At 40.9% G+C, this 12,061-nt stretch overlaps 1 protein-coding gene across 26 annotated transcripts in view; it reads right to left on the bottom strand.

Annotated features, from left to right (window-relative positions):
* The window catches only part of TTLL5 (tubulin tyrosine ligase like 5), a 279,445-nt gene that overhangs the window by 215,749 nt on the left and 51,635 nt on the right, over nucleotides 1-12,061 (bottom strand). For all 26 annotated transcript variants that reach the window (XR_011504698.1, XR_011504700.1, XR_011504699.1 and 23 more), the window contains 3 exons: nucleotides 11,869-11,970; nucleotides 9,956-10,047; nucleotides 9,072-9,179 (listed from right to left, as the gene is read on the bottom strand). Coding sequence is in view for 23 of the 26 variants with exons in the window: in XM_044774056.2 (XP_044629991.1) it covers nucleotides 9,072-9,179; nucleotides 9,956-10,047; nucleotides 11,869-11,970 (302 nt within the window). In the remaining 3 variants the exon portion in view is untranslated. The remainder of the gene's footprint in view (nucleotides 1-9,071; nucleotides 9,180-9,955; nucleotides 10,048-11,868; nucleotides 11,971-12,061) is intronic.

Raw genomic sequence — 12,061 nt, 5'->3', positions numbered from 1 at the left:
CATATCAATCAGGCGTGCAGAATCAGCCACAAATGAAGACAACTGACAGCAGCACATCAATCAAGGAGACCCGTTATTTAAACACCTCACATTAAGAAGCCAACACATTTACTTAACCGTTTCTCAAATTTAGAAGCTAATTCTAAGAATCTCAGTTGAAAGGCTGAGAACCAACCTTCTGGGAATCAAGGAGAAAAAAATGATCCTAAGACAGGAAACACCCTTTACAGTGCCAACTTAATTTTTACCCAGGTAAACAAAACTAAACTATCTCAAAATCAGCTTTGAATCTAACTACATCTGCACAGGCGCCAGGCTTGGATCTACTATCATCTAGGAGTGGGAGAAGAAACAGACTGGTGTGTGATGGCACCACGACACAGTACAAAGCCCAGCTCTGGGGGTGGAAATGGGGGAGGGGAACGGGGTGAAAAGACAGCATTCGTGTCAGGGTTATCTCTTAAAATAATCAACTCAGCTTCAGAAAATTAATTTGGGTCCTTGGCAGGCTTCTAGAGGCCTTACAATGACCCTTTTAACTTATGGCTGGTCTTTTCTGTGGACATTAAAGGCTTTAAAATGTAAGGAGTAGGTTGGACTGAGAATATTAAACCTCCTCCCCTTGTAATGTTGTGTGTTTTAGCAGTAGTGCCCAGAATTTCAAAACTGAGTATCCAGGATGAGAGCTACTATGTTCCTGTCATTAAGGGTGCAGGCAAGCTAGGCTTTTCCAGTTCTGAGAGTTACTTTCTTTGCTCCTCTGTGCTGTCTTCATAGCAACAGAAGCGCTAGTATTTTTTAAGGACTGTGGATACCCCCTTATTCAACAACCGTTCCTCAGGAAACTTTTCCTTGGTGAGAAGTATTTCCTTCAGCCCCCAGCCAAATCAAAACAAATGAAAATTACACCAGTGAATGGTAAGAAAAAGCTTGACTCCACCTCCTACTTTACACTAGTGCCCTCATCTCCCTATTTCGTTAATGCAGCTTCTTGAAGAAGCAAGCTACTCTTTGCTATCTTAACTTTCTTAATGCTTATTTGCTCCCCACCCCATAAGAATTTGCTTCTGCTCCCACTCTCTCATAACTAACTGTTCTTACTCTGATCACCAAAGACTACCTTACTGCCAAGCCCAAGCATCTGAAACTTGACCACCCCTTACTTATTGGAACTTTTCCTCCCTTGGGTTCCAGGACACTGCTCTCTTCTGATTCTCCTCCTTCCTCTCCTTCTTTCATTCCTTCTCTTCTGCCCAGCTATTCACTGGTAGGTTTGCTCAGGGTAACATCCTCAAGTGTCTCTCCTTCTCAATTCTACTTCTCTTCATGTATTCTCATGGCTGTAATTAATATTATGATAATGACATTCATATCTGTATCCTTAGTCAAGTGTCTCCTGGACACGAAATCCATAATTCCAACTGCCTTCTAGACAATTTCACTAGGACATCCCACGGGTACTCAACACTCAACAAAACATAACTCGTTACCTTTTCCCGAAACCTGTTTGGCTTCCCCACTATTCTTCATCTTGGAAAATGATAACCCCATCCACCAGTCTCCAAAGCTAGAAACACTATCTTTACCACCTCCCAAATCCAACACATTACCAGATCTTTCTCTCTTTGTTTCTCTTTAATCCGGCCTAACTTCTACATTCCTTTCTGAAGCATAATTTACATATAATGCAATGGATAGACCTTAAGTGTACAATTTGATAAGTTTTGATAATTGAATACATCCATGAAATCCATACTCATATCAACCCACACAGAACATTTCCATCAACCCAGAAATATCCCTCATATTCCTTCCTGGTAACTACCCTGCTCCCCACATCACACCCCCAGACAACCACTATCCTTCTTTCTTTCACCATAGATTAGTTTTGCCTATTCTAGAATTCCATATAAATGGAAACATACAGTATATAGTCTTTGAGTATGGCTTCTTTCATTTAGCGTGGTTTTGAGGTTCGTCCATCTATCATTGTTTCTTGTTTTAAGAAAATTTTTGTTGTTAGTGCCATCGAGTCGATTCCAACTCCTAGCGACCCTGTGTACAGCAGAGTAGAACCCTGTCCAGTCTTTCTGCACCATCCTCTCACCTCCCAGTGCTCTATCAGACAATGCTCCATTGCTATTCGCAGGGTTTTCATGGCCATTTTTTCAGAAGTGGGTGGCCAGATCCTTCTTCCTAGTCTGTCTAGTCTGGAAGCTCTGCGAAACCTGTCCACCATGGGTGACCCTGCTGGTATTTGAAATACCGATGGCATAGCTTTCAGCATCACAGCAACACACAGCCACCACAGTATGACAACTGACAGGTGGGTGGTGTGGTTCTCTGACCCAGGAAATGAACCCAGACCACGGCAGAGAGTGCGCCGAATCTTAACCACTAGACCACCAGGGCTGACTCTAAGACAGGTTTATTGAGGTTTAATTTATACACAATAAAATTCATCCATTTAAATTGTACAGTTTGATGAGTTTTGACAAATGTATATAGTTGTTTAACCATCTCCACAATCAAGATACAAAACAGTTCTATTGTAAACATTCCCTTGTGCCCCTTTGCAGTCAATCCTCACTCCCCATCCACTAGCAACCACTGATCTGATTTCTGCCTTTTCCAGAAAGTCAAATAAATGGAATCATACAGCATGTGGCCTTTTGAGCGTGGCTTCTTTCCCTTAGCATTGTACTTTTGAGATTTATCTATGTTATTCCATGTAATCCTTCCTTTTATTGCTAAGCTGTGTTCCAGTTTATGGACATACCACAACTCATTTATCCATTCAACAGTTGATGCACATTGGGTTGTTTCCAATTTTTGGCTATAATGAATAAACATACTATAAACATTCATGTATGGGTTTTTGTGTAAACATATGGCTCCACTTCTCTTGGGTAAATACCTACAGGTGGGATTGCTGGGTCACAGGTAAGTGTATATTATCACTGCGTACCTCTTACCTCCCAAATCATTTCCTTAGCACTAGTCTCTCTCTACTGGAGTCCTTTCTCCTCATGGCCATGAGGATTACTGTTCTATAACATAAATCTAATAGCTGGATATAGACAGGCAGTGAATTGGCCCAACAATAGACACTGATGTCAGGTTGGTTCCTGGAGGATTTTAAATTAGTCACTTCTAGTAATGTTGTATAGTATTCCCCTTGTTGTAATTCTGGTGTGGCAAGCTTTGGGTCAAATCTTGATAAAAGTTAAAGGAAAAAATAATAATCCTATTGCTCCCCTTCTCAAAAAACTCTAGTGGCTGTCTATTGTTTTAGGATGAATTTAAATGTGTCAGTCCTTTACAGTCAGGCCCCAGTCTACTTTCACCTTACCTCCTGCAACCCCATACTATGCAGGCTACACCTACTCACATTGAACTTTCCATTTCAAAAAGTGCCACATGCTGTCATGACACTGTATTTTGCATGTCATACTCCCTCTGCTAGGAATGGCTTTCCCTGGCTCCCCTAGGCACAGCTGCATAACTCTTGTGTATTCCCAGAGCACTTAGTCACTCCACTACTTGTACTGTCATTTATCATCTCATGTCTGCTCCCCACCACCACTTGACGGCAGGTGCTATGTCTCATTCATTATTGTAGACCAAGCAGCCTACACTATAAAAAGCACATAGGAAGCAATCAAGAAATACTGAAAGAAGAGGAAAAACAGAGGAAAAAAAAAGAAAGAAAAAAACTTTAAGTGAAAAACACTGTACAATTTTTGAGAAAGACAAAATAATTTGCAGCTACTCTCCCAAAATAACCCTGATCACAAGACTTGAAAAATTCATAATAAAAGCACCAATCGTAAAGAAAATAAAAGAAATCTTTGTTAAGATTTTTATATATTAAGACATATTAAGGAAAAACTTGATAGAAGATGGTCTAGGAAGAGAGAGGAAAAAAGATTTGCTAGAGAAAATAATAATGCATCCAAGGCCTGAGAGACTACTAAACTCGTCACACCACTGATTTTGAAATCAATCCACTAACCTTCCCCAGAAATAAAGCCCCAGCTGAAGCTGTAATCCCTGAGGCAGTGGAAAGTGCTGACACTAGCCAGTACTCACTGTCATTCAATGCTATTGTATAAAGGAAATTCTTTTCACCCTGGCTTTGGATTTGAGTTGAAAACCTAAGGAGGAAGTCTCTATCTGGGGTCCAGAAGGAGAATTTAGAAAAAAGCAGATCAAGATCCCTCAGGAAAATGAACTAAATAAAAGAAAAAGCTCAGAGCCAATTTGTTAACTAGTCCAATAAATCAACCGGTATCTGGCTACCACATGTAAAGGTAGATCTGAAAGGAGCATCTAGGACTGGGTACCGTTGATTAGAGCAGAAAGAGTTCTCTTTTTCAGGCCTGATCTGCTAGAAAGGATGATATCATTTTTCCTGAGATCCAGTTACAGGAGAGCAGAAGGAGAATCCAGGATACGGGGTATGCCAAAAGTGGCTGGACAGATCAGAACCTGTCTTTATGTGGGTGGAAAAAGAGCCAGAGAGACCTGGCTCTCAACTTGGCTTTGCCATTTATTAACTGCATGACCTAGGACAAATTATTTAACCTCTCTGAATCTTTTTTCCTTGTCTATAAAACATGAGTAATAAATACCAACAAAACTGTTAAGAGGACTAAAGGAAATAACCAATGAAGAGTTTGATAAACAGTAGGTACTTTCTACTAAATCCCTTCTAAAATAAACTTCCCTTCCCATCTAAACCAGAGCATGGGATAAACCAGAAAAGGAGACTATCTCAAAAGGTGAATTGTTTGATGACTTTCATTATTTTTTTGTTGGTCAAGTAGTTTACATTATTAGAGAATGTATGCTGCCCGCTTTCATTCCTTCAAAAATATTTTTGGACATCCTCCCTTTAAGAATGTCAGCTTAGGGGCTGGCCCTATGGCCGAGTGGTTAAGTTCACACACTCCACTTCCGTGGCCCAGGGTTTTGCCAGTTTGGATACTGGGCGCGGACCTAGCACTGCTCATCAAGCCATGCTGAGGTGGTGTCCCACATAGTAGAACCAGAAGGACCTACAACTAGAATATACAACTATGTACTGGGGGGTTTGGGGGAGAAGAAGGGAAAAATAAACAACAACGGATGTTGGCTCAGGGCCAATCTTAAAAAAAAAACAAAAAAGACTGACAGCCTATCCTGTGAAACGGTCTAAAGCAGTATCAGTAAAAGGCCAAACCAGCATACATTCAACAAAGAAAGGTGTACTGAGCATGGTTTGTCCTGAGCAAAGATGTCATTGGTCTCTGATCCAAACAATGCCAGCTTCATCAATTTTACAAGGCGCATGACAGCTGATTCATATGATCCCAGGCTGGAGAGGACCAGAGTCATAGCCTGTTACTTCAGTCATCCTCACACACACAGATAAAATCCCTGTCAGCAGCAGCATCTTTAAAGGACAACTAACATCCTGTTGTTTTTGGCTGTTTTTCTCCAACTGGTCAAAAAAGCTGTTCTCATAGCCAGTTACTGCACAGTGCCAATTTCCTAAGCGTATTTAAAGGGTTGCTGTTTAAGCATATATTTCACATGATGCCACATTTTCACAATCTTGAAGGCAGTGACAATTAGACTGTCAAAAGTCTGTTTTACAAGGAGAGGCATCAAAAATTCTATAACTCGAGTCCCATGTTTAAGATGACTTGACTGCCAAGACCCATCTTCTGACCCTTTTCTCCATGCTCAGTCTCTTTCATCTGAGTTGTCTCACTCACTAGCTCTAGAACTTGGGGCAAAAGTTTTAATTTCTCAGGGTCTCCATTTCTTTATGTGGATGAGGTATTCTCTGAAGTCCTTTCCAGATGTACAAATCCATGAACAAGCATCAAACGGCTAAGTTTCAGATAGTTTGTGAAGGTTCCTAAGTCTACATTTAAATGTTAATAATACAATACAGGTATATGTTTACAGCATCCCTTGTAAACTTAGTTTAAGAGGAACAAATTCTTATAATCTACACCTTGCACACAGCAGCAACTGAAAAAAGTTAAATGCATAAATAAACAAAAAATGGAAATATTGATGGTACCTGGAAACATAGTTGGACATTACAGGTGGTAGGGTGGGAAAAAAATCATAGGACAGAAACACTTAAGACAGTAATGGAATGCTCCTGGCAAAGATCCACAATGTGGCAGGGCAGAAACAACAACCAAAAGAATATAGTGAACCCCGTCACTGGACTACTGGCTTCCTCTAAAAGCACCAATGCTCTGTTCAAGCCAAATTCTTCTGGGAAGCTCACAATTCCTGTTTACTCTAAAACAAATGAAAAAGAAAAGAAAAGAAAAAACCCAGCTTATTCCATGTAACTTAAACCCCAGGGGAGGTTAGGAATCGGTGGGAGGCAAAGAGATTCACACAAATATACACACGTATACAAAATCATATCTGAAGGGGGGAGGTTAATGAAGCACACAAAATCCCAGGGCTGACAGGAAGTGGAATTAGAACCACAAAAGCCAAGAAGACAGTCAACAACTTAAAAAACTCCAGATGCATGCAGTTTATTAAAACTGAACACAAGATGGGAGGGGGAAAGGAGACCCAAGGCTGATGAAACAGACTTAGGGGATGTTTCACTGAGTCAGGGAAAGTCACTGCTTATTTCACATCAGAACTTCTATTGCCATTAAGTTCAAGAAATTCTTAAGCTCAGGTAATAAAACAAAATAGAGAAAGAAACATTCAGAAGACCTTGTGATGGTTTCTAGAACAAAGATTTTTACACTAAGAGCTACCAGAAGTTTACCTCATATAAGTGCCAAGTAGATGTGGAAAAGAAACTTTCATTTATTTTTTAAATCTAATAAGGTTTTTGAAGTTGGAGTTATATTCCCCGTGCCCACTCCTCAGTTTGCAATAATTCTAAAAGCTCTAGGGCCATAACAAACCAGATCCACTGGGAAGCCAACTGTCAGGTCATCAAAAGGCAATTAAAGTAAGTACCAATCATTCATTTAATATTTCCTGAAGATCCTCTAATAGCAAAAAAATGCTGCTGTGCATGGGAGGGGCAGAAACGAGGGAGACACTGTTGTGTCCTCAAGGAGCTTTTAGTCCAGTGGGGGAGACAGACACATAAATGGGTACGTGACCACATGCAGGTACCACTGCAGATATGAACAGAGGAGTACGGGGGGCGTGAAGGCTAAGTCTGCTGGAAGACTTACAAAAAACTTCACAGAAGAAGTGATACCTGACTTCATCTTGAAAAGATGTCAGTAATCTGTTAGATACAGTAACAGGAGAAAGGTAGTTCAGACACAGGATAAAGCAGGTGCAAAGGAAAGGACCTGGGAGGTCCAGGGAGATGGTGAAAACTTTGGTTTGGCAGAAATAGGGTAAGAGGGGAATGGGAAACACAGTGACTAGTAAGAATTCAAAAAGATAAGCTCAGAGACTACTACGGAAGTATATGTGAAAACACAACATCACAATACGATAGGAAGAGAATATAACAGAACAAGTACAGAACAGCAGGAGGGAGGAAACACCAGAGGGCACTTCGTTAGGCAAGGATTCCTAGAAGAGGCAGTGGCAAGCGGAGTCTTAGAATATAAACAGGAGTATGCAAGGCAAACAGGAGGAGAGTTTTCTAGATGAACAGCAGAACTTATAAAGACACACAAAGATATGGAGTGCTCAGCGGTACAGTTGGATCACAAGGTGTAAGAGGGGAAAGGGGACTCTAGAAAAGTCAGCTGGGGTCAGATCCTTAGAAGCCTTAAAGGCATATCAAGTTTCTATTTACTAAAATGCCTAAAGAGCCATTTAAGGGTTTTAGAAGACACGAACATATTTGCATTTAAAAAGGATATTACAACCTCTTCTTGTCCCATATAATTTTAGGTCCTGGTTTATCTACCATCTTCTATTCAGAGTCTCAACACTTCCCTGTTTAGTGCCCCTCAAGTACAGACTGTTAATGATAATCCATTAAGGAAATCAAGAATTATAATGTCTAATTATAAAACTAACAAAAAAATCTAATTTTCATTGAGTACAAGTTAAGGGCCAGACACCGTGCCAAGTGCTTTGCGTGCATCATCTCATTTGCTCTTCATGGTACTCTTAGGGAGCAGGTACCACCATTGCTGCCATTTTATAGTGGAGGACCCAGGATTAGAGAACCTTGCTAAAAATCAGAAAACTAGTAAGGGGCGCAAATAGGTTTCAAACCAAGTCTGTCAGGCTTTCAGGCCCATGTTCTTTACTTTCCTATTCCCCTGCCTCTGAAGTAAGTCATGACTCTTGTATCCTTACTACTGTGTTGAATTATCCCCCCATCAATGACCCTAGTAGGTTTTACTAGCATAGCATAACACCTGCTGAAAGCCTATGTGACTTCAGCGACACTCATACTGGCAACTGCTAAGGAGTTCTCATCTACACAGAAAGCAAACGTAGACAGGCACCCTTGGCACTACAGTCACAGCTGGCGGATCAGGAGGCAACAAGCTTCCTGCCAGTAGCTGTGAACTGTTTCTTACTCCTCTGTGCAATCAGAGAGTTAGGCGTGGGAGGGAAAAGGAGAGGAGAAGGAAAAGGAAGAGAAGAAAGAAGAAGAGGGGGATGGGGAGGAACCCACTAGAAAGAAGACTAAAACAAAAAGGAGGAGTCATCGGAAAATGGGAGAGAGCACACACTGGTACCAGCCAGAGCTTCTTGGAACAGTTCCCAGTCTGGCTGCTAAAGAGCTCTGGAATATATTTGTTAGAGCTGGATTCCTGTACAGCCCGTTGCAGACTTTCTCTGATTGCACTCTGACAAAGAGCCCCATGCTTTAGTTCCCATACCTCCTCCCCACACAGAAAGCTAGTCAGCCCTCGGGGGACCTCCAGCTAAGCTGACCACTGGCCTCTCAGTAGGATCTTCATATGCTATGTGAGCTTAGAAAGAAGTAAAAGTCACCACATCCCTCTTACGCCTGTAGAGTCATAAAGCCTGTCTACCCCAGGATCCCACCACAACTTCCCAAGGCCCTTTTCACAAAACATGTTAAGCTTCTTGAGTCTCCTTACCAAAACAACTGCTGCGATGAGGTACAAAGGTTTTACAGGCTGTAGCGATAGCTAGTTCAGCAGAGATTATGGTCTTAATAATCAGGTCTTCTACGTGGGCCATCAACGCTACCAAAAAAAAAAAAGAAGAAAAAGAAGAAGGAAGAAACACTATAATGCATGGATTAGAAGGACTGGATTCCAAAACACAATACAATTATAAAAGCATGTGTGTGCATTCAAAAAAGTCTATATGGCAGTCTTGCGAATGGGTGCTCCAGGAGAAGGCAAATCTGTGAATAGGGCAACACAGTCTAGAATGTAGGTGGTGGGGGATGTACTCAAGTGGCCTCTCATGACAAAAGACATTAAATGGAAAAGGAGCTATACTTCCCTTCTCACTCTGCTCCTCTCACCCTTGCCTTTGCTGACTGAGATAGGTCTTTTGGCACACTGTCTCCCATTCTGCTCAAGACTTAGAAATAGTGTCCATTTTGATTCCAAGCCTTGTACTCAAATTTGACACTGCCAATTCTCCAATTCAGCAAAACAAATGAGAGAGATTAGCTTAGAAAAATTTGAACTCAGGACCAATATAGAGACAGACAATTTGTTACATAAAAAGCTGGTGGTATTTTAGTTAGCAGTTCAACATCCAAGAAGGTGAATTCACTAAAGATTAAAAGAAAAACTATGCCTTCCAAACCAGAAACAAGAAGAGGGATTTCAGGGGTCATAGAAAACCTGTTCTCTATCTTGTAAAGGGCAGGAAAAATTAACACCAGGGACAATGATCCCACTAGACATCAACACTATTAGAATTAGAGAGAATGACTCCTGGTGACATATGGTAAAGTTATACAAAGAAGAAGAGAGGTCAAAGAGGAAAAAGGCCTGGTACTCACCAGTTGTATCTCTGCCTTCTTGTTTCAGATACCTCAGCATAGCACTCATGCTCCACTTGTTCCCATAATCCTCCACTTCTGGATCATCACAACTAAAACAAATTAGTGGATCAAGGTCACATATGCAACTAGGCCTGGCTGCGGAAACAAGATATTTTACAAATAGCCTTCTTGTCCTTTTGTCTTCAGAAAAACATTCCCTTTGCTGACTTCCACTTACCCATTTTTTCTTGGTCCTTTTTGTCATATATCCCTTTGTACTAGTTTTTTCCATTGAAATGAAAATGCATATAGCTTGCCTATTGGGGAGGGGGGTGGCGAGTGAGGCCGAGGAGGGGTCATGGTGCTGGTGCATAGAGGAAAAGAAGGCAAATTCTTCCTTAACCAAACAATTATGCATCGTGAAAGAGTGAAAGAAATGCGTGAAAGAATATACACAAATTTAACAAGGATTATAAGACATTCATAGATTGAAATGTTTGGGGGGACAAACCTAGCCTTTGAGGTAAATGCCATATGAGCCCACAAAACAACCTCTGATGCCATTTTCTGACCAGAACTGAGTCTGAAAGGGCTAGTGAGCTAATCTAGTGTAGCATTTTAATGAGCCAACCCAGCACAGAACTGCTTTAGCATCTGAAGCAAGCTCTCTCCTCTCTGGTGGCAGATACAGCTTTTCTGGATACCTTTTGACTCATTACGGAAAGGAAAATGCACTAGAGCAACAATAAAAGTAATGAAGTACACCAGCACTACAGCAGGCAAGTGGCAAATGGGGCAGACCCTTACAACTGTTGGGAGGATCTTGCAATCTAGAACTTGCGTTTTACAGCTGCCCCCTACTCCTTACTACCATCTTACTACCCACCAGTTGCATCTTTGCTCATTTTTCCAAGGGAAGGATATGATATCTTCAACCAATTCCAAACACTGGTCACAGGACACTCAATGAAATCTATATAGCTTTGGCAACTACGCCATCACTTCCAGATTCCTTTCTTTCTTTCTTTCCTTGGACCTTCTAGGCACCTATTTTTAGTCTGAGTAGAAAATAACTGTTTGGGTTTCTTTTTTATTTTTCCACTTTCTGGCAAAATTATCAGGATGAAAGAAAACAGAGCAGAAAGAATATTTCCACACAACTGGACTGGTACTTCCTTCCACTGAATCCTTTTCTGAGATGGCCTCATTTCTTTCTTTCTTTAATTTATTCCTAACTTTTATTCCCCCGATCACGCAAGTATTTATTTTAGAAACATTTAAGAAATACATAAAAGCAGAGAAGAAAACAGAAAGCAACCACCCATAATCCCATCCACTATAGTTAAGCACTGTTAACATTTTAGTATATACCCTCCTGGTTTTCTTTTTTTCCCCCTCAGCACAAACAGCTTAAGTTATCTTATATATTCAAAAAAAATTAAATTGCATGTAGAGTCTGGTAACCTGCTTTTTCCACCTGACAACGTACAGTGATGAACACTCTTGTCTCTGATCTTGTGTGCACATCCTTCGTTATTTCTTAAGGTTAAGTTCCTAGAAATGGAATTCCTGGGTCAAAGGGTACAAATCTTTTTAAAGTTTTTGGTACATTTTGCCAAGTGCTGAAATGACCTCATTTCTTGACTTCTAAAAAGTTCCATATGCCTAAGTAAAGTAAGGGAAAACAATGAGAAAGATGAAACTTGGGATGGCAGATTTTGTTTAAGAAAGGTGACACTGTAACTGGGCAAGCAACCGAGAAGCAGCAACAGACATGCCTCAAAACGACATTAAATGACCCTGACCATTCTCTATAAGTTACATGGGTAGAAACAAAGTTTTCCTCCAGTGCAACACATTGACTTTTCACTTCCACAACACCCACACCTGAGACTGACTTCTCCGGTTCTTGGTTCAGATGCAGCCAGTACCTGACATAGTCTCCACTCTTCTTATTCACACTGTAGTTTGTCAGGTGCATGAACTGGTTCCGAATGTTCTTGGCTCCTTGATCATATCGCACAGTTGCAAATCTGAGAGAAAAGACACAGGTTAAATGCCAGGAACAGGGTTTCAAGGAAATACAGGCTAGAACTCAGGATTAATGAGATATTAATAAAGGGA

Source organism: Equus asinus, chromosome 7 (genome assembly GCF_041296235.1).
Source record: "Equus asinus isolate D_3611 breed Donkey chromosome 7, EquAss-T2T_v2, whole genome shotgun sequence".
Taxonomy (NCBI): domain Eukaryota; kingdom Metazoa; phylum Chordata; class Mammalia; order Perissodactyla; family Equidae; genus Equus; species Equus asinus.
The sequence above is the reverse complement of the archived record's forward strand: the minus strand, read 5'-3'. Positions and strand labels throughout refer to the sequence as shown.